We start from the raw sequence: 23,531 nt of genomic DNA, 5'->3' as shown, positions 1-23,531 counted from the left end.
AGCAGGAAGTTGAGGGGCTTCTTGTGAGGGGCTGACTCAAATTTTGTGCCACTCTGAACAGGTCATGAATGAAGGTGAAAACATAATAAGTATTGATTTTGAGGTTACAATTCAATTTTATCAGGTAGGTAAATTCACAAATCTAGAATTTGTGAGGAGTGAAGTTTGACACTTTCTGGTCAATAAGCACAAATGGCAGTGTGAATTGAGATATCCATGACTAGACTTCAATTACTTTAGAATTCACTAATTAATTCTGCAAATAATTCTTCATTACTCGTTATGCAGTAGGAACATACTGAGTATAAAGTAGTGGGGAGAGAAAGATCATCACTGTCCTCTGAGCTTGAAAATTCTACTCTTCTAAAATGATTTCACAGTTTATTGTTTTCATTGCTTGTTGCATCTCTCTTAATTTCTTAGTATAGCAACTTATTTGGATTGAACTAGGGGAAAGGGACTTGGCTCCAGTTTGTTTAGGGAATTGAGAGAAGGGGCTCAGGGCAAGGAGAACATCCAGATGAATCTAATACAGGTAGTAGCAGCCGCACATGTAGAAATGTTTGCAAAATAAAGTTGAGATGGGAAAGGAGGAAAAGGTGAAAATGGAATGTGGAAGAGCAGACAGTGGGACCACAGCAATCTTCCTGTCTGGATTAGATTGGTTGGTTATTTTTCTAGGTTCCAATTTACCTTGTCACCCTTGGAAGCAGCCATATGGTTTTTGGTTGGCTGACTACACTCTCATCTGTAGTTTTGGACTCTGATCAGCCTAAGGCAATCATGAGAAAGCATCTTTGACAATGTCATAGAGTAAAGGACAGACAGGTAACCTATAATTTAAGCCAAATCATCATACAGATTCCACTTATTCTTGCTCAGAGTGATGGTTCAGGGCTAGGCATCTGCGCTAAGGTGGCACAGTTTATATGAAGTCTGATTCTTGTACTTCATGATGGGGGAAAGAGATGCTCTTTTTTTGTTGTTGTTCTGGATGTTATGGTGTGGGGTATGAAGCTTGAAACAATTAAAGCTATTTTTCAAACACCAGAAAGTAAACTGTGGAGGATGTCCTACATGCAAGAAGATAGAGAAATTTTATACCTGAAACTTATTAAGTGGGTAGATCCTAAATGTTCTTACAACAACAGCAAAAAAAAAAAAAAAGGAAAAAGTAACTGTGTGGTGATGGACATGTTAATTAGCTTGATTGTGGTAATCACTTCACAACAGATAAATAAATCTAAACATCAAGTTGTAGACTTTAAAGATATAAAATTTCATTTGTCAATTTCACCCCCCCCAATAAAGCCAAGAATAACTGCAACAGCAAAATATTTTTAAAAAGACAGAAACGACATACCCACAGAAGAGTCCAGATTAAATTCTAACTAAAGCCTGAGTGTCCCTGACTTCTTAGTTATGTCAGACCCGTTATTGCTTCAGCCAAAATGTGGGATTTTCTTTTGTTTGTGACTGAAACTTCCTCTCTAAAGAACAGGGATCTCAGGAGACTCTTGGCTGATTTCTACTCTTACTTGCAACATTCCTCTTCATGTCCCTCCGTTTCCTCTATTCTTTAAAAGTGGTTTCTTGCCCTTTTGCTTTTTCCATAGTGTCTTCATTCTGTTAAATTTTCTCGCTGTCTTCCTTTTTAACTATGACATCTGGATAAATCCTTCCTCTGGACTCTTCCCATATATTTCTAACAAACCATCGATCAGAACTCTAAGTGCTGGTTCTGCTGCTGGGTAAGTGAGTAACTTTGGAAAGGCTCCCTGGTCTTCATTGTTTTCTTTAGTTAAATGAAGAGAAAAAGACATACTCTCAGGGTTTTCATTTAGTTGAAAAGACTGTCTAATACCAGCATTTAAAAAACCATAAAATGTTGCTGCAATGACAGTTAAATTATCAAAAAGGAAAATATTTTTCATGGTGTTCCTCCTGACACAATAAATTTTATTCATTCATTCATTCATTCATCCATTCAATGCATGTTCAGCTTTTACTATTTGTATCATAAACATATTTACTGAAATATGTTCCAAAATATATGAGAAGCAGCTGTGTCTCCAGGTATTTAAACAATAATAAATAATGTCTTTTCCCAAGTTTGTTTATGTTTTGATGGCTATATTTCATCACCCAGAGTCAAACTTCAGAAACCTTTCAAGCCCTTCTTTCCCAGCTTTTTTGGTTACCAAGTTATGCTACATAAAACCTTTGAAGATTATTTCTTCTTTTCCCCATTGATGGGCTTTATCATCCTTAACATGGAATAAACATAGAGCTTTTTTGTCTCCTAAGACACATTCCTGTTGGTTTCTTAAACACTCTGTTTTGGCCACAAAAGTTTGGGCTCAAGTTTAGAGGATAGTAATTCCACTACTGAGATTCTCCTCAAAAAAAAAAAAAAAAAAAAAATCAAATGTGAGGCAGGTATATAATTGAATTTAGAAGAAAATACAAGTTGATATATAAACTTCCTGTGATTTCTCAATTGGAAGGCGTTGAGCATATTGTCAGAATTAGTAGGCAGACCAGGGAAGTGGATAAGTGAATGATGACAAAGCTGCTTCATTTGTGAAAACATGTAAGGTGCTGGGTATTATGCCCAACCCTACCTGTTTCCATTTCCTGATATAAAAGCAATTTGATCAAGTGGAAGATGAGATACTTTAAAATTGTGTTGAATAGTAAAAGTGTGTAAATTAGTGTTTGACGATTTTTAAATTTATTAATTAAATCTAATTTTATTCTTAACTTTTTAATGCCATATAAAATATTATTTTTTTGAAGGAAATACAGGCAATGTGACCAGATGGCTATAGTCAGCTTCGTAAATGACAGAAGTTTTAACACATCATTGGATCATCACATTTAAAAATATTTGTTTACTTCTTATAATGATTTAATTATGAATTATTAATTATTTTAATGGTTTCTGGTGCCCTTTCTACAAAATCTTTTTCTTATTCACACTTCAGAGGACTTTTAACTGACCAAGTGCACAGTGAGCTGCAAGTTTATAGGAAATTTCTCAGTTCTAGAAAGAAAGATTAAAAGAGAACTTGTATCATTATTTTAGGATCACAATTCCAGTGAAAACCAAGGGGAAGAAAATTTCTTCTTACAACAGACTTAGCTACATCAACACACAATGTGTTTCATCATAGGCAGGAGCAAGTGATAAGGAAGAATTTTAGAAAGATTAAAGGAAAAATCAATCTATATCATGTATTGTGAAAATTCTCACTTTGAAATTCATTTTCCGTGTGACTTTAATTTGGGGTTAGAGACATTCACTGGTGAATGTGAAAATCACTGTGGTCCACAAGTTTCAGAAATGGTTTATATGTGCTCTGTTCAATTTTCTGTGGTGATTTGTGCATTCGGTACCTCAGTACATAAAAGGGGATGCAGACATGGACTATGAACAAACTGGGTATCTGCACTCACACATTTCTGCTTTCTGCTTTTGTTTAATTTTAAATATTCTGAGATTTTTAAATGATAAATTAAGGCTTATTTTTTGAAATCTTTTATATAGGTGAGCACAAATTTTCTTTTTCCGGTTCAGAAATGATTCTGAAGTAACACATCCAGGGGACATTACAACTTTAAAAGCATTTATTTGTAAATAAGATAGACTGAAAACATGAGCTAAGAAGATTTTAACTGAGAAAGCTAGAAAAAATAACAAAATCAATAAAAATTTAGAAAGTAGAAAGTAAATTTAAAGCACTAAAAATTAGAATAAAAAGCAAAACAAAACATCGATAAAGGTGATTGACAATACTAAAAGATGGCTTCTTGAGGAAATTAATAAAAATATAAAAGGCTCTCAGAACTTATTATAAGAGTAATAAATATTGGAAAAATAGACATTACAGATAAAGATATATAGATTTAAAAATTTTTTAAATTCTATACATAATTTATATCAACACACTTGTTATAGATAAACTTTTATTTAAAAAATCCTAGAAGAGGGGAAAAATCTGAATAAGTAATTGTTAAGGAAGATGAATAAGTCATCAAACTTCTTACTATTCACACAATGTTCTCATCCAGATTACAGAGTACAGTAGATAGTCATATTTCATATACATTGTTCCAAGTAGAGAAAAAAATGGAAAGGAATTTCAACTAATTTTACAAGGCAAAATTTTTATGACACCAAAGCCAGCAAGAATTTGGCAGAAAACAAAACTAAACAAATATTAAAATGGTAACTATCAGCTAATTTCATTTTGTATATTTGTTCAGAAATGATGTAAATGTATAGACTCAAATACCATATTTGCAAACAGAAACTAGCTTAGGTGCAGTAGGATTTATCCTACATAGAATGCAAACATTATTTGCCATTAAAAATCTCTTAATAAAGTACAAATTAGGAGTTGATAGTTGGTCACGGGGATGGGGAGCACGGCATAGGGAATGAAGTTAGCATTAATATGATGGATAATTGGAGAATCAGGGGAGGAAGGGAGCAATTGAGGGAATCGTTTCATGAACTATATAGATGTCTAACCGGTGTACTGTATACGTGAAACGAATTAAAATTAATAAAGCAACTATAAAAATATTAAAAAATAAAAGCTAGCTTAAGTTTGTTGGTTAAGTAAAACAGATGTGTCTTCATTTTGCCTAGGTTTTACAAAAGCAAATCAATGTTAATAATTTATATTTATGTTTATTAAATATGTTTCAAGAAGTTATAAATATCCAAGATAAAGAATGCTAATTGATTACTTCTTAGTTTTCATTAGACCGTGAGGTTTTAAGTGTTGAAATCTCAATATATGTAGGAATAACTTTGTGGTGTTCCAGAAGGGTCTGTGGAACACCTCAAGATGTAGCCAGAGAGCTCGGACCCTCAGTGACTAGGTTCTTGTCTTATGTCTTAAGAAAGAATTCAAAGGCAAGGTAGCAAGCAGGAAAGCCTAAGGTTTATTAAAGATAAAGTACACCCTCAAGAGGGGAGTGCGGGATTGAGAGACAGAGACAGAGACAGAGACAGAGACAGAGACAGAGAGGGAAAGTATGTCTCCACTATGGGCTTTTGTTCTTCTTGGGGTAGAGCACAGAAATGTGGTACTGACATAAAGTTGTTGTCTCCTCCCAGTAGGTGGGGAGCTTGGTTCCTCACTTTTTATTTCCTATATGGTATTGTCGGAACAGTCATGGCAACATGTGCATGTGAGAGCTGCAATATTTGCAATGTGGATGAGATAATATTATAATTAGTCAAAGGTCATGCCTTAGCCAAAAATGTCACCTAAGCAGGAAGAGACCAGTTTTGACATATCTCCCCTTGTCAGGGCTAAAACAGGGGGAGATCTGAAGAAAGGAAAAAAAAAATTCTGGAGCCATATCTTGGAGGAAGAGGGGATATCCTGCTTCAAAAAGATTTGAAATTGCATGGGAAGCATTGTAAAAATAAGTAATGAAAACTTCTGGGGTATATTGTATGGGTAAAAAATGGTTGTAATTTAAACAAATAGTTGGGGCTATGGGAAACCCAAGACGGTGGCTTGGTTCTTCCCTGCTCCCTGGCTCCCCATTTTTGGTTTTAACATTTCTTTATGTGTCATAGTGCATTTAAGCTGGATTTAGGTGAAGGAACTTATAAGCTGACATTTTTGAAAAGGAACATCTTACACTGTTACCAAGGTTTGATAGAGTCAGTTCAAGAGAATGCCAATTTGGTAACCACTTCCCATAGTCAATGTCCAGTTAGGAATTTATGATTAGGTCACCTTATGAGGTTACTTTCTGTAGAACCCCTTTTTTATCCATAATAAATCAAAATAATAGTGAGCACAGACCAAGTCAAAGAATGTTAAAGTTAAAGTGGAATTAGAGAATATCAAGTTCTTTTAACCCAGTCATTCTTACAATGGGAGAAACTGAGATGAGAGTGATGATCTATGCTTTCTAGTAAATGGTCCATCTAGGAGTTTATCTTTGCTCTCAGGATGGGGCTCTTTCCACTATTGTAAATATGATATGTAGGAGGACACAGAATAGAGGGAGGTACTGGTGTTGGAAGCCAGAAAGTGAAGCAATAAACTTGAAGAAGGCATGATGGGGAAATGAAAAACACTATAAAAGGCATGTGATTGTGGGAGGCAGTGGGGTTTCTCAAATAGGGAAGTGGGCAGAGGGCAAGGTTTCTGTTGGCAGAAAGGAGGGTGCTAGAGCATGTGACTATGTGGGGTGGGGACATGCCATCAGAGTTCTGAAGAATTTTCTCTAAGGAGACAAAAATCACCTGCTGAGGTGAACTTAGGGGAGTGCCAGGTAAGACCTAGGCAAAGGTAAACATGAGGATGCCTGTGGCGTGATCACCTATGGGACAAATAGCAGGAGCTTGGGGAAGACTGTTGACAGAGGAAGAGCACTGGGCTCCCCTAGGAAGGCCAGGACACTCTAGTCAGGCTGGATTCTAATAACAGGATTCTTCATCTACCTCAGATTATTCTTTTTTAGATTGTATGTGTTTACAGGGCTTATATAATCATCTTCTCTTACTACATTTCATATAAATTTCAGATTCTTGGATCTGTGTTCATAAGTATACTTTGGTACAAATAGTCCGTCAGTTTCCATTTTTTCACACAGAGCCTGTTTTACCCCACCTCCCTTTTTGTTAGGGATTGAGTTATATGAGCCTTTGTGTATAAAAATGACATACTTAGGAGTTTGGATTATTTTTCATAAGAGTAATTGAAATGTTTTAAGCATGAGCTAGACATGACGAAGTTTAAATTTTATGTAGCAGTTCTGAAGCAGGGTGCTGAATAGATATGGAGAGTATTTGGATTGCAATGTACAGTTAAGGGATTGTGGCAGTAATCCAGGTCACACATAATGTTGACGTAAGAAATGTCAAAACCTATAGAGAATTTTATAAGAGTTTATTTGAACCAAACTCACTATATATGCTGGAGAGCAAGATCTCAAATACTCCAGAGAATAACAGTTTTGCAGCTTCTCTTATGCATTTGAAATTAAGGAAGATTACATGGAGATGAGAAAAAGCAAGGTGGGGTTTGAATTATAGGATAGTTAACAAGATTATGTGCTCTCTTGAGGGTGGTTACACTTACTTTCAAAGCTGTGTGAACCTAGGTGCACAGAAACAATGGACAGGGCTTGCTTAAAGCAAAGATAAACCTTTTACTAAAAATTCATATGCCTGGGATGTGAACACCCACCATGACCTGCCCAGTTAGAAATTTATGATCCTATCACTCTGTGAGATTACTTTCCAGAGAACTCCTTTTTTTCATCCACAGCAAAATGTCAGTGAGGATAAAGAGGAGAGAGATTCTACACATTACAGAGAAAAATAATAAGGTGACATAGCAACTGTGGAGAGTAAAGAAGACTTAAGTTTCCAAAGAATAAGGTTTTTAAGGTTTCGGCTTAGATAATTGCATGGATATTACCAGAGCATGGGATGAAGCTGTTATCTATTCTTCTAGTTTCACTGAAGGAGAAATTTCCCTAAATAAATCCTTTTTGTTTCTTTCTTCACTCCTCATTCATTCATTCATTCATTCATTCATTTATTTATAATGGTGACATTGGTTAACGAAATTCAGTGTTTCAGGTGTACAATTTAACAATAAGTCATATATATATATACATATATATATATTTTGCATTGTGTATTCACCTCTCACAGTTAGATTTCTTTCTGTCATCACACCTTTAACCCCTTTTATTCCATCTACCTGTTACACCATATTCTTTTCTATGAGTACAGGAGAGAACATGCATACATAATTTGTTTTCTAGTGAAGGCTTTCTTCATGGCTTGCAGATAGTTGCCTTCTTGATATGTCCTGACATGATTTTTCCTCAATGCATGTGGTGAGAGAGACAGAGGGAGAGAGAGAGAGAGAGAGAGAGAGCGCGAGCATGTGGAGAGAAAGAGTCAGAGGGCAGGGAGAGAGTGATGAAGACAGAGAGAGGTAGAGAGAGAGAGACAGGGAGAGAGACACTGAGACAGAGACAGAGAGAGACAGAGACAGAGAGACAGAGAGGCACAGAGACAAAGAATAGAAAGCTCACTCTCTGATGTCTCTTTTTATAAGGCCTCTCTCTTAGGATCTTGTTTAAGCTTAATTACTTTCTTAGAGGCCCCATCTCCAAATCCAACCATAATGTGGATTAGGGCTTCAACATATGAATTTGGGGGGAACACAAATAATCAATTTTTAACGGTGAGTAAGACTGATTCATTTGGAGTTCAATACCAGCAACATTACTGGCATTACACACTTAATGGAAATTCTCTAGAATCTTTTTCTAGAAGTTATGCAAAGTTGACAATTATACTCTATATCTTTATTTCATTTGTTTCTAAATTCAGGAGCAAGATGAAACACTAGTTACTGGGGTTCTATAATATTATTCAGTGTAGATAGGTTAATATTGCAGTTATAAATAAACTTGAGCATATTAGAGGTTAAACACAGCAAAGTTTATTTCTCAAGTAGGCAAACTCTATGTAGATCAGTCAGTCCTTCTCTGTCTTGAAGCTCTGCCATCTGGAACAGGTGACCTCCAAGCTGGCACTGCAGGCAAGATGATCGGATGCAATATTTTACATGGTTAGGCCTGGGTGGCTTACATCTCCAACAGAGCATACTCCATTGCCCAGTACGCAATTATAAGAGAGTAAGGGATTGTGTATTTCCTATAGGTGTGCAGAGGGGAAAATGTGATAAATATGTAACACTACATTAGCTATACCTTACTCAACCACAAACTAAGATTTGGCTGTTGACAAGGAGATTCAGGCAAAGATGAGATCTGGTGCTTGTGAGTGATTTGAGTGGGGCTTAAGCTGTGTGTTGTTCTTCAATGTGTTTGTAGCTCATAGAAATTGCCAAACATTTGGCCATAATAGAAAGAGCTTATTGAGTGTAACTTTCAGCCTCATTATTAATGTTGACAAATATGAAAGAGAAATAATGTTACAAAAGGGATTTTAAATAAGTGCTTCCTGCATCTAGTAACTATTTAAAGTTTTTAAAGAGATACTATAATAATAATCATAAGGCCTAAGTATTAGTAAGATTTTGTGTTTATGTATTTAAACACATTAACCAGTCAGAACCACTGACAAATCGTCAACTACTTCTCAAATCGACTACTTAAACTAAAATATTAACAAACATTTAAAATACATTTTGACAATGTATTTTTATCTGATCACAAAATTTAACTTAAACATGGTTGTTTAATGTCTCCACTTGTATCTCTTGAAAAGTCGAATTTTCTGACTTCCATAATCCAACACAGTTGTACTCTGCCCAGAAGTTTAGCTCTCTGGTTGAGAAGCATGATGCACTTTGAGACTTCAAATTATGGACACCTCAAGGGTTAAGGAGTCATAATGCCTTCCTGGGAAATCTTGTTCTGAACAGGCTTGTATCTGGGATTCTAGACACAGAAATGGCAATCATCATAATGCATTTTAATTCTTGGTTTACATATACTTCTGTAGTTTGAAACTCCTTGATAGAAGTGAATACATTGTAAATCTCTGTATGTTAATATATTTACTAAGATACTTGGTACCAACCATATGTTGAGACATTTTTTGGTGAATAAATATATAAGTTAAACTTACTAGGAGGGCTCTTTCTTTCTTTCTTTCTTTCTTTCTTTCTTTCTTTCTTTCTTTCTTTCTTTCTTTCTTTCTTTCTTTCTTTCTTTCTTTCTTTCTTTCTTTTCCTGGTTTTATGAACTCTGGGATGCCTGCAATTTTATCTCTAAGGATAATTAAGAGCTGGCTATAGTTTATACAATTGCATGGGGAAATCATAGGAGACCTGAAAAAGCAAATTCTCCAATTTATAAATAAGCCAGAGAGAGTCAAGAAATGAGAAAGGTGGAGGAATAAGGGGTGAATGACAAAGAGAATACTTTGAGGGTATTCAAAAGGGGAAGGAATAGAATGGAGTACCCAGAAGAGGGGGTATAATGGATCCTGGAGATAGAGTTGAGTGAAGAAACTTGAAGATTTGTGGTCTGTTAAAACAAGCAGTGTCCAAGGAAGCCATGTCATTTCTCTTTTTTCATTTTAGAGATGAGATGCAAGTTCCAGAGAGGTGAAGTGACCTTTCAATATCATACACAATTTTGTCCATGGCAGTTGAGGAGGAGAAACAGACAGAGTGAAGGCTAGTGATACAGACAACAGACAAGAGAGAATAACTTTAGTCAGAGCTGGAGAGGAAGTGAAAGATCAAGTAGGAGGCTCCAGGTTGGGGGAAGCAGCAGATTTTCTTTGTTGCAGTCAGTGGTTGGTGGGAAAGTTGTCTGTTGGTGGAAGCAGGAAATCAGAATTCAGAGTTGCTGAGGGATAAGTTTGCTGAGAAGAGAAAGGAAAAAAGAAACATCTGCAAATGGCATGCCGTTTTTGCAACCTGCAATGTTAACTGTTCTGTCAGGTGGTGACAATGCAGACACTAAGAACATCTCTCAGGGGGCCCAGATGTTGAACTGTCCCAAGATGAATCTGGATTTTAAGGATGCCAGAGTGCATACAATCTGAGGAATCCTGTCTCCAGGTCCAGCTTCCTCTTTGAAGGATGGTGGTAGAGAATGGAGTTCCATGTCAGAAAAACATCATTGTTAAACTAATCATTATGTTTCTCTCTCTCTCTCTAGTAATTGGTTCTATTTTCTCTCCTTCCTGCTTGCCTCTTTTTTTTTTCTTTTTTCCTTTAAACTACCTGATCTTCTACCACTCATAGTGGTCCAGGGACACATCTCATTCTATCTCATCCAGAGCTCATCCTTTGTCAACCAATCAATCCTAGCAGGGATGGGAATAAAGTAACTAAATAGAATGACTAATGAGACTCATACCCAATGCACATATAAGGTAGGAAAATCAAAAAAGTCGAATTGGCACTTGGTTTAAAATGATATCCATGTATCTCTCCAATATTCACAGCACATCAGCTTTCCATGAACTTGATTCTGTTGGCAGTGATAGCACCCCTAAGTCTTTTGATAGACTTTGCATTTTGGTTTTAAGAAACCCTAGTGAGTTCTTTTTACTTCATTGTTTCCCAATTTCTTATTCTCATTTTTACCTGTCTTAGTTTTTGTCTCTTGACCACTCTCTTTTACCCCAAATTACCACCTTCAACTTATCTAGAGTTTTTCCCCATTTCTCATCTTTCTTAGCTCACATGAAGACATTCCATGAGATTTTTTTTTTTATCACATCTTCCCCATTGTAATGAGAACTTAAGAGCCAGTAGCTTAGGACAACAGAGTGATGCCATCCTTTCTTTTCCCCACTTAAATTGTATTTTTCCCCTGTTTTTGCTTTATAATCATTTGTTAATGCAACCTAATTTAATTTTGTGACTCCATGGGGAGCGCCTTCCTTGTAATTTTTATTTGTTCTGTTTTTCTCAAACTTCAAACCCCATTCCTGATGCCTCTTTTTTGATTCGTAAGTGGGAAGCAATCTCTCTCTCAAGTGAATCCAGATAGCAGTTCAGCCATACTCTGCTACATGCACACATCACTTCTTACTCTGCATTACAGTTACTTAGGTCTTTCTTCCCCTAACAATATTTAACTCTTTTTGGAAATGATCATGGCAAAGGTGCCTTTATGTAATATAGGTTCGGTGACAATTGAACCAAAACAAACAAATAAAAACATAATCCAAGTTGGATTGACTGTTGTGTTGATACTCTTTTTTACTATAATTATTCCTGACATTGTTGTAGTATTTGAAATATTAATGCTTCCCTTGGTGATTAAATGTGTTTCACTTGGTCTAAAAATTTCCCACTCTTTTTGCTCCCTTATGTTCTCCCTAAACGGTTAAAGAAAAATTGCCCCTTGCCATGTTTATTTTCTAAACACAGTGAGCTAACTCTTTTCTACTTGTTCCAAACACAAAGGGAAATAGAGTGTACAGGCCATCGTGAAGGGGAGTGATGAAGAAAAAGAAGAAAGAGAGCTGGTCCTCAGAATTAGTGTGGGATCAAGGCAAGGGATGTAAACAGAAGAAAATTTCCCAAAGGGTGGTGCTGTCTATGATATCCTTCCCTAGACTTTGGTTCCTTTTAAGTTCTGCTTACTAATTCAAGTAATATTTGTTAAGTACTGAGTATGAGACAGGCACATGCAACTTGTAAACTTGTTGGGGAGAAAACAAACCAAGATTGTACTACCTACCTGAGTTGCAATGTTTACTTCTTCAGTCTGCCCATGTCCTTTTTACTGGTCACATTTTTTTTGTCTCTTTTAAAATTTTTTGAATCAACTTTATGGATGTATAATTTACATATAATGCAGTCTGTCTATTTTAAGTGTACAGTCCCATTCATTTTGATAAATGTATACATCCATGTAAATATGATTACACTTAAGATGTAGAACATTTCAATTACCCCAATACTCCTCATATTCATTTATAATTAAACCCTATTTTTTTTTTGTCTCTTTTAAAATTTTTTGAATCAACTTTATGGATGTATAATTTACATATAATGCAGTCTGTCTATTTTAAGTGTACAGTCCCATTCATTTTGATAAATGTATACATCCATGTAAATATGATTACACTTAAGATGTAGAACATTTCAATTACGCCCATACTCCTCATATTCATTTATAATTAAACCCACTGCCAGCTGGGCATCCTAACAACTACTGATACGCTTTATGCTAGTTAAGCTTAGATTTATCTTTTCTATAATTTTATTAAAATAGAATAAACTCTATGTATTTTTTGTATCTGGCATTTCCCCCCACCAGCATATAGTTATAAGTCATTCATGTTGCTTATGTGTGTATTTGTTGTCTATTCTTTTTTATTGCTCAGAAGAACTTCATGTATAAATATTCTATAATTTTTTTTAATAGATTCAGTCTTTGATAGTCATTTGGTTTGTTTCTAGTTTGAAACTCTTCAAATATAGTCATTATTATTGTTTTGTTTTTGTGTTTTTTGTTTTCTTTGCTCTTTTGTTTAGTTACTTGCCTGGACAAGTTCTGTAGATTCTGGCTGCTTTGCAGTTTGTAATCACTAATGGTTTTGCTTCTTTTTTAAAAAACTATGTAGAACTTTTTTCTTTCTTTCTTTCTTTCTTTCTTTCTTTCTTTCTTTCTTTCTTTCTTTCTTTCTTTCTTTCTTTCTTTCTTTCTTTCTTTCTTTTTTTCTTTCTTTCTTTCTTTCTTTCTTTCTTTCTTTCTTTCTTTCTTTCTTTCTTTCTTTCTTTCTTTCTTTCTTTCTTTCTTTCTTTTCTTTCTCCCTCTCTTTTTATCTCCTATTGTCTTCCACTTCCTCCTTCCCTCCCTCTCTCCACCTCTCCACCTCACCCCTTTCTTTGTTTCTTCATTCTCTCTCTTTTCTGGCTTCCTGGGGTCACTCCTAAGTCAACATAGCATAGTGGTAGCCAATGATTAGTCAGAAGTTGTGCCTCTATACCTTAGACAGGTAAGGTTTCCATCTTTTGCTGAAGGAATATGTGTGGATTAGAGCACACATTTATCATTCAAGCAGTTTACAAATCTGCCCTGGTGTCTGCTTTTTCTATGCACAAGTTCTCATGTTTGGCCAGGTGTAAGTACGATATTGTTGCCCTCTTTGGTGTCTCCTTAGTATGTGTGCATCTTCCAAACTTCTGGAAACAAGTGGAAGCTTATCAAAGTCCACTATGGCTGTCTCATTTCCCAAATATCTTTGTTAAGTTTTGGCCGGTTTCCTTCACCTCAATCAGTATTTACAGCATCAAGCAGCTATAATGTTGACCTTTGATTTTTTTCCACCAATTGCTATTGTTTTCTACAACTTCCCTGGGCATCAGACCTCTCTATGTGTTTCCAGATTGGGTATGCCCTTCTGTAACAGTAAGACTGCCACCAGGTCAGAGAAGGGATAAGAGCAGCTCCAGGTTACCACCAAACCAGGAGAGGGATAAGAGCAGCCCTAGGTTAACTTGTCACCATTGTTTTTGCTGAGATTCAGGTAGTTCTTGAATAAGCACTTCTCAATCTGCTGTGTATCTTTGGTCATTTTCCAGAATTCTGAAATGGTTTATTTTGAAAATTTTGTCCAATATTATCTTTGATGTTTGGGGAAAGGATTTTCTGAGCTTCTTACTCTGCTATTCTGGATTGTCTGCTCCATGCAGACTTTTTGTAACATTATAAATCAAACAAACAAGAGTTTCAGTTCCTAAAAATTGATAGCAAATGCAACAATGAAAATAACTACTTATCAAGTTGGTGACATACCATAAGTCAGGGACTGTTTCAATTGACTTTGAAGCATAACAATTTGCTTATCTCCAGGGGAAATACTCTAGTATCAGAAAATAAATTTTCAATTGTTTTCGGTAATTATATTGTTGATGGTAGTGTTACTCTAAGACTATCATGCATATATAGTTTAGTGGGATATAGTGTATAGTGGGATTAAGTGTTGACATATTTGGAACAAAAATTATTGAATGGGAGAAATTGATATGAGATAGATGAGTAAAACTCTGTAGTTCTAAACTTGAATCAGAAGCATAAATATGATTCATCATAACATTTCTCTTTAAAAAATGTTCTGGCCACTTAAAAAGTCCAGAGACCAAGACTAACCTAGGGTTCAGATTATGGCTTCCACATAGTATTTTTTCACTAAAAAGAACCAAGACAGTCTTGGAGAAAAGGAATGAAGAGTCTGGAACAATCTTGTCACACCAGAAAGTAATGTAGAGCTCAAAAATGAAGTCATCTTAAAAGAATTTAGAAGTAGCTGACTTGAAAGTGTCCTATGTCACAGGTCATACAATTTGAGCCTCAATAAAAAGTAAAATGGCTCAGATATAGAGTCAAGCATTTCAAATATGTCAAAGTTCATAGGTATGCAATAATGCAAAAAGTAATTCATGAGTTACCTAGGAAGATATATAAGCAATTCTCTTGAAAAGTGGTAAATAAATGGAAAGAATCAAGTATTTATTCTATCTTTTGTTATCTCAGAGTAATAAGGTAGTTATTTAAGATAAAGTATCTCTTAAAATATTCTAACTAATAAAGATAAATAATAAAGAAGGTGTAATACCTTTATATATTCCCTAAAGAAATACCTGATTTCAGTTATTTGTTTTCAAGGTGTATTCAGGAATACCAGGAGTTCCTGACATCCTTTCAGAAGGTCCATGAGTTCAAAACTATTCTTATAACAATACTAAGATGTTATTTTAGTGTTCACTGTTTTCCAGAGACTATATAATATCGCATGTACTATTGCATCAGGTTGTATTCAAAAACAGATATAAAATATAGCTATCTTCTAGTAAGTCAGATGTTAAAGAGAATTTCAAAACTATTTAAAAATGTTTAAATAGCTACAAAATCACTATCCTCACTACATTTTTTGGGGGGGGGATTAGTAAGGATATTATTTTTAATACACATTCAATTTGTTTTATTTTGTTAGTTAACAAATACATATTTAAAAATTTTATTAGTTTTTACTTCTGATATAGTATTTATCATCTATCTATCTATCTATCATCATCATCATTATCATCATCATCATCTATCTATTCTATATAAAATTCCAACACTCACATGTTGCTGGTGGGACTATCAAATGGTAATGCTTCTACAGAAAACAGTTTGGTAGTTCCTCAAATACTTAAACATTGAGTTAACCATTTGACCTCGCAATTCCACTTCTAGGTATATTCCCATAACAACTGAAAACAAATATTCAAACAAATATTCATAGTTGCACTATCCACAATAGTAAATAAGAATAGGAAGACAACCCAAATGTCCCTCAATGAATAAATGAATAAACAAAATGTGCTATATACATACAATGAAATATTATTCAACCATTAAAAGAATGAGTGATACATGAGTCATTTGAATGCACCTCAAAAACATTATGTTAAAGAAATCAGACACAAAGGACACATATCTTATGATCCCATTTATATAAAAAATCCAGAATAGGTAAATCTACAGAGACAGAAAGAGTATCAGTTAAGAGGGACCTGGGGTGGAGGAGAAATGGGAGGAGTGACTGTTTAATGGGTGTGGGATGTACTTTTGGGGTACTAAAAATGTTTTGGAAGGTGTTAGACCTGGTAGTTGCACAACATTGTAAGGTACTAAATGCCACTAAATTGTAAACTTTAAAATGACTAATTTTTTGTTATATTTCACCTCAATAAAAAATAAGTAAGTAATTGTGAGATATTCACACTATAATATGAAATTCCAGAGTCTAAAGATAAGATGTTTCATTAGAAAAGAACGGAGGAAAAGGTGGAAAATCTTTGAAGAGAAAAAGTTGCCTACAAAGTAATACCAAATAGTGTGATAGACGTTTCCTCATCAACAATAGATGCAAGAAAACAATAAAGTAGAATTTGACACGAGAATTTTGAATCCAGATATACTTGTACATTTATCTGCTATTCGTCTATTAGGCCCATATGGACCATACTATATGCACTCTTAAGTTAGACAATAGCAAAAAACAAATAAACAAACAAACAAACCTACAGGAGTATTGCAATGTAAAAACGAACAAACAAACCTCAAACCCCAAACAGTTTGGATTAAAGAATCAATAAGGCAAAAACGCAGTGGCTTTGCCTATCAGACTATCTTAAAGGTAAATTTTCACTGGAAATATGTCCCTTACAGATCAACTTTGAGGTTCTTTCCAACTCTGAAATATCAATGGATCCTGGACAAAATTAAACTAATTAAGGTTCCTGAGCTAAAAAAAAAAAAAAAGTCTGTGCACTCATTTCCAAGTTTGGGATAAGGTGGGATAAGTGATGAGAATTTGGAGGGTGAAGAGGTAGTGCAAAGCCGCTATAGGTATTAACAGTAGGCACTCAATAAATACTCAATAAATACTGTTGATAAAATGAATAAGTGCATAAGATGTATAAGTAGGTCAAAATATATGTGTCATTGTGAATCTATTGTTAAATTTTATTACTTAGTTAAAATCACAAAATTAAAAAAAAAGTAATACCATAAGCAACTCACTTGCTTCAATTTCCTCTGCTTAGTTTAGCATCTTTAGGTACTGTGACCATTGCTCAGACTGCATGGGATTATTACACACAGTAGCAGTCCTCAAACAACCATTAGATACCAGCTCAACTGAGCAGCTAGCTACCTTATACTTCAGTGGAAGGTCCTCTGTTGACCTCAGGGCTGCAGAAATCTCACTTTTGGATCCAAGGCATGTGTCTTCTTTACCTTTGGGGTAGAATGTTAAGGTATTTGTTGTATTTCTTATTGTTGAGAACTTGGGGGAATCAGAGGTAAATTTTTACCTTTTAATTCCTACTCTCTCACTCTACTTTTTACCAGGAAAGCAGGACCTTGTCTTCTGAGCCTCTTGATTGGAGTAATGTGGATTTTTGAAACATTTGTTTCCAGTCAAGCTTGTGTTTGGGGGAAATAAGACATTTGAAAGAGTAGTCTTTATGGTATTAGTGTGGAATGGCTTGTGTAAAAATTAAGTTTTAAATGCTCCTCTTTTAGGTCATCATCTTCATGTCCTAGTGAGTGTATTTAGTACCTGTAGTCAGGTTTGCAGCCAAGCATTAGATAATAATGGTGTTGACAAAGGTACAATGAGTGCCAGTGCATTTTAAATTGTCTGACTCCCCGAAATGGGGACTGTATTTCTCAGAATCTCTAGTGCTTTTTCATTCTCAGAGCATGTCTCTCTTTGAATGTACACCAAGACACTGTGGACTCTCACATTAATCCATTTGACATCATTTTCAAGGTTAACTGCTTTACCTCTCTATCACTGCCACATCACTGTCAGTGGTATAGTTGGTGTGTGGGAGAATTAACCTACTTATTATGTTTGCACACAACTAAGTTCTTAAAATGTGTTCATGTCAGTGAATCTACAGTATAACAAATAAACTGACTCTTTGGAGTTCTATTCAAAACTCAAGGTTTACAAAGAAAAAAAAAAGACTTTAACATTAAAGGCTGGTAATATTAAGTCTCTGCTGTTGTCTGTGACTGTTACACTAAAAGTGAATAGATTATATCATGTCCTGAATTATGAGAATATTATTTAGATTTATATGCTTTGGAATGAAGATAGTAATTTTGGACTTTATAATGAGGTAGTGATAATCTTAGATGAAGGCTACTCTTAATAATGTATTTCTGAGAATAGAGAATGTTACATAACTTATTTTGCCATTTCTTATATATGTAAATAGAATCAGTTAGTGAAAACTCTTTATATTTGGAAAGATTTACTACCGCATTTCTAATAGATGATATGTAGACCTGTGTAAATTTGTCATTTTCTTTTCCTGATTAGAGAAAATCCAAGAATTATACTTAAAGCCAACAATGATTAGAGTCCAAATATTTTACTCAGTGGATGCTAAATATACTGTTAAACCCTGCCAAAAGCATACTAAAAGAAAATAGATGACATCATAAGATAAGTAGCTCTAAACTTTTAGTGAAAAAATGAGGTCACTGCTCACTTCATAATGGTTTATTTGGTGATAGGAAAGGCCAAAATGTAGATTGAGGCTGTGAGATATTACATAAGGAGAAAGAGGTTCTATTGCTTATAAACTTTTTTATAAGTTAATTTTGACATATGCTGAAGCTACACATAACAAAACTTTCAAAGTTTTGCTTGTCTCATGAAAATTTTTTACTCAAACCTTCAATGGTCAAGACTTACTGAAAAGAATATCATATACTAGTAGCAAATGTAATTTTCCTTCTCAAAACTTGCTATGACATAAGACAATTTTGTTTGGATTATAAACTGCAATATTTATCACATTTGATTCTGGCATTTGGGTTTGTACCACTATAGTCCAGGCGGATTTTGTTGTTGATGTTTTGTTTTGTATTTTACAAGCAAAACTAAACTATGATGACAGAAATCAGTGGTTGCCACTGTGTGTATGTGTAGTGTGTGTGTGTGTGTGTGTGTGTGTGTGTGTGTGTGTGTGTGTGTTGGGGGATGGGGTGACTATAAAGGGTGATAAAAAATTCTATACCTTGTTTTACATGTTGGTTATACTTGTAAAAATTTATCAAAATATGTATCTTATTATGTGTACAAATGTGTTATTGCTTTATGCTAAACAAAATGTGGTGAGTGAAATGACTAACCACAATCTTCCCTTTCCTCTACCTCTTATCTTTCCCATCTGAATTGAGAATTCTACCACCTTGTGGTAACTCTGGCATGTTAGGAAATTTAAATTGAGTTTAGTTGCAGAAAATGCAGTATACTGTCTAGACGATATTTTAAATGCTCTGTTTTTTGTAAATGATTGTCAACACATACACACATACATACATGCATGTGATCAAAAACGTGGGATCAGGGAGCCCAGATACGGGGATGAGGGAAGAAGAGCCACTGGGAATGCGGAGAAGAGGTAATAATAGAGTGCCAGAGAAGAGAGGACCATGGAGAGGAAGGTCGAGTTGGGTGGGTGCACCAAAAGAATCTTTCTACATTAAAGCAGGCTAGAAGCAGAACAATTGTTTAATATTTAACAGATGTTGCAATAAATGATTGGGGAGGTGAAATAACCTTTCAGGATCAGATGGGGGCTTTTTCAAGTTCATAAGTATGAAGAAAGCTGAGATCAGGAAGAACAACTGGAAGCCAGAGAGATTAAAAAAAAAAAAAGTCCAGAAATCAAGGGCTAGAGTGCAAATGAGAAGCAGAGTGGGAGGCCCAGGGCTGGGGGGCGGTACAGCTTTTCTCCGATGTGTGACGTGGATGAGGAGCAGATTTGTCAGTTGGAAAAGAGAAGAAGTCACTATAGAGTATTGAGAAAAAGGTTTACTGAAATCAGAGATCATTCGTGAGCTCTTAGGAGTCAGAAGTTCTCTCTCACAGTGAAATGCTGCCTCCGTCACTTCTATTGCTAGCAGTTCTCATCTCAGGTGGTGACAATGAGGATGGTAAGAGTACTCTGGCAGCCCCCAGCATGGGTGTAGGGGGTCTGGATAAAAGCATGCTGCACTTACCCCTATGGGTCTGGGTCCTCCTGTATCCAGCCCTCCTCTCATTCTGTAGGTCGGGGATGGCTTCTGAGGCCCTGCACAGGCAAATGTCTCAGGATTTATTTTGTTCTTCAGACTTTGGGTTCTTTTGCTCTGGATCTTTTCTGTTTTCATTTTTAAAAAAATTCCCTCCTGCTTCTCCTTTCCTCTTCACTTTTTTATCCTTCTACTACCCACAGCTTTCCAGGGGCCAACCTCTTTCCACGTCATCCTGATATTATCCTTTGCCAACAGCACCTGGGCACAAAATCAAGGCTTAAGCTGGCTGCATGATTTGCAGATTCATGGATGGGATAGTGACTCAGGCACTACTATTTTCCTGAAGCCCTGGTCCAAGGGTAACTTCAGTGACGAGGAGGTGACTGAGCTGAAGGAGCTATTTCTAGTCTATTTAATTGGATTCATTCGGGTAATACAGGACCATGTCAGTGAATTCTAGATGAAATGTGAATGCAGTCCTTGGATCTGTGGAGATTCCCATTGAATTTTTTCTTTCTCCTAATTTAGGCTACTATTCTCCATGATCTTTCACCCCTCCTTCTTACTTTACCCAACTGCATGCACACACTTCTCTAAAGTAGTCTCCTACTCAGACTTCATTCCAGATTTTTCCTGCTTTCTGCAGTCTCGTATGATAGATAAAGATACCCCTTTGTGACCGTCTCCTGGTTTGTGTATAATTTTTTCTCTCTCAAATCTCAAACAAGAAACCTTCTTCTCTTACACTGTGCTTGAGTGAACTAAAGTGTGACTTCCTCCTCCTCTAATCCATCTCCTCAAGCATCTCCTGCTTGATCCCTCTTCTCAATGTAATTCTCCTGTTCACCCTGGAATGTTGTACTTCTGACTTCATCACCCTTCTTCTCACACTTTGCACCTCTTCTCCCTTCTTATCCATTGTACCTCATTATGACAGCCCTTCTCTATCATTTGTGACATGCAAACTTCTCTCCTATGCTCTTCTTTCTGAAGTCTCTGAAATACAGTCATGCACCACTCAATGACAGGGATATGTTCTGAGAAACATGTTGTTAGGTGATTTCATCATTGTGCAAACATTATAGTGTGCACTTACACAAACCTAGATTATATAGCCTACTATGCACCTAGGCTCTATAGCATTGCCTATTGCTCCTAGGCTACAAACCTGTACACATGTTACTATATAAAATAATGTGGGAGAAAATCAAGCACAAGAGAAACTAATGCAATCAAGAGACATATGAGATGTATGAGGTTACTGCCAGTGTAACATAGCACACTGTTTTACAGCAAATAGTTTTTTTTCCATAAGTAGGGAGAGTATACTCTAAAATAATAAAAAAATATAGTAAATAGATAAACCGGTAACAGTCATTTATTATCATTATCACGTATTATGTACTGTACATTTGTATGTGCTATATTTTTATATAATTAGTAGCACAGTAGATTTGTTTACACCAGCATCACCACAAATATGCAAGTAATGTGTTGTACTATGATGTTATGATGGCTACAGTGTCACTAGGCAATAGGAATTTTTCAGCTCCATTGTACAAGTGGTTTATTGCTTATTGAAATGTTGTTATGTGGCATACGATGGTACTGAGTTGGTTGATGGCTCATCATTTCACATCTCAGACTTTTCTCCCCACAAAAATCCAACATCTTAGGTCCTTCTCTTTCTTGTTTGTATTTAATAAACTTTTCTCTGGTTTCCTTCTATCCAGACCCCTTTGAGATCCAAGGCATAGCAGGCTGTGAGCTGCATTCTGGGGAGGCCACAGTAAACTTCTTGAGGGGAGCTTTAGGAGGCCTGGATTTCCTGAGCTTGAAGAATGATTCACGTGTGCCTGTCTCAGAGAGCAGCAGCATGGCACAGCACACTCAGAACCAAGGTATCTATGATACCATAGAGAAGCTCCTCTTAGAAACCTGCCCTCGATATCTCTTAGGTGTTCTCAATGTAGGGAAGGCAGAACTGCAGAGGCAAGGTTAGTCTTGTTCTCTCTTCAAGACTTTTTAATTTCACTTCCCATCACCTTGTTTAAATTCAAGAGTAGAAGGTAAATAAGAAGAGAGGAGTTTAATCAATGAGTGATTTGGTTTCCAAAGGAGTAGAAGGGGTCACTGTCCAAATTTATGAGTTTTTGAGTCCCTATGCTCTAGATTAAAGCCATAATCTGACACTGTCCCTTCTCGTTCCTGCTACAGTAAAGTCCAAAGCCTGGCTTTCAAGTGGACTCAGTTGTGGGCCTGGCCTTCTGTTGCTGGTGTATCATGTCTCAGGATTTTACTCAAAACCTGCATGGGTAATGTGGATGAGAGGTGAGCATGAGCAGCCAGGAACTCAGCAAGGTGACATCCTTCCCAAAGCTGATGGGACATAGTATCTCCGAGTAACCCTAGATATTGCGGCTGGGGAGGCAGCTGGTCTGAATTGCCGAGTGAAGCACAGCAGTCTAGGAGGCCAAGACATTATCCTTTACTGGGGTGAGAAAGAACTGGGGCCCAGCTATAAATGGGAGAGGATGATCCTCAGGCATAGAAGGAGGGACTAGAAAAATGGTGAGAGTTAATGGAGAGAGAGAGGGAGATGAGAGAGACAGCAAGACTGAGAGAGAGACAAAAGAGAAAGTGAGAGAGAGAGAGACGGAGAGAGAGAGAAGACACCTAAGGTATAGAAAAGGTAAGAATAAAAGACCTATAGATTGGGTGAGATGGGGCACGAGGGAGAGACAGGGGATGGATATGAACACATGGTATCAGGAAATATAAGAGAGAATTAGAGATGCCCATACATCAGCAGCAGGTGAATAACTGTGTTGACACCCAGATGGGCAAAGAAAGCTCAGGAGAATCAGAGAATGAATTTTGAAGTGACATTCTTATGTTCTCCCCCAATTGCCAGGACACCCCACCTCCATCGGTGTGATATGTTCAGCAATAATTGTGCCCTCCTTGATCCTTTTCATATGTCTTGTGTTATGGTTTTTGAGGCACTGGTTAGTTTTTTAAAAATTTTCTTTTCTGTCTACTTCTCACTCTTTTACATCATTTTATCTTTTACATCACTTTAGCCTCTTTCTAAAAGACTTTCCCCTTTCTCCTCGATTTCTATCTTTTTAATGTAAATCTATTCTTTAATTGTGGTAAAATATACTCGGCATAAAATTTATTATCTTAACAATTTTAAAATGTATAGTTTAGTAGTATTAAGTGCACTCACATTTTTTTGTGCATCTAATCTCTAGCACTCTTTGCATCTGAAAAAACTAAATCTCTATACCCATTAAACAACATCTCCTCAGTTCTTGATCACCCAGACCTTGAAAACCACCATTCTACTTTTTGTTTATATAAATTTGACTGTTCTGGGTACCTCATGTAATTATCAATATTTGTCTTTTTGTGACTGGATTATTTTATTTAGCATA

The 23,531-nt window shown here is 35.9% G+C and overlaps 1 protein-coding gene across 1 annotated transcript; it reads left to right on the top strand.

The window, feature by feature from the left end:
• Nucleotides 1-19,948: 19,948 nt before the first annotated feature.
• LOC102895690 (T-cell surface glycoprotein CD1b-1-like) lies at nt 19,949-23,099 on the top strand (the record flags this gene model as incomplete). Its single annotated transcript, XM_015595384.1, is given in 5 exon segments — nt 19,949-20,010; nt 20,292-20,558; nt 21,825-22,088; nt 22,309-22,587; nt 23,006-23,099. Coding segments are annotated over 5 exon segments (965 nt in total), but the record flags the coding sequence as incomplete, so codon positions are not given.
• Nucleotides 23,100-23,531: the final 432 nt, after the last annotated feature.

This window comes from Pteropus alecto, unplaced genomic scaffold, assembly GCF_000325575.1.
Source record: "Pteropus alecto unplaced genomic scaffold, ASM32557v1 scaffold106, whole genome shotgun sequence".
Taxonomy (NCBI): Eukaryota; Metazoa; Chordata; class Mammalia; order Chiroptera; family Pteropodidae; genus Pteropus; species Pteropus alecto.
This window is presented reverse-complemented; position numbering and strand designations above follow the sequence as displayed.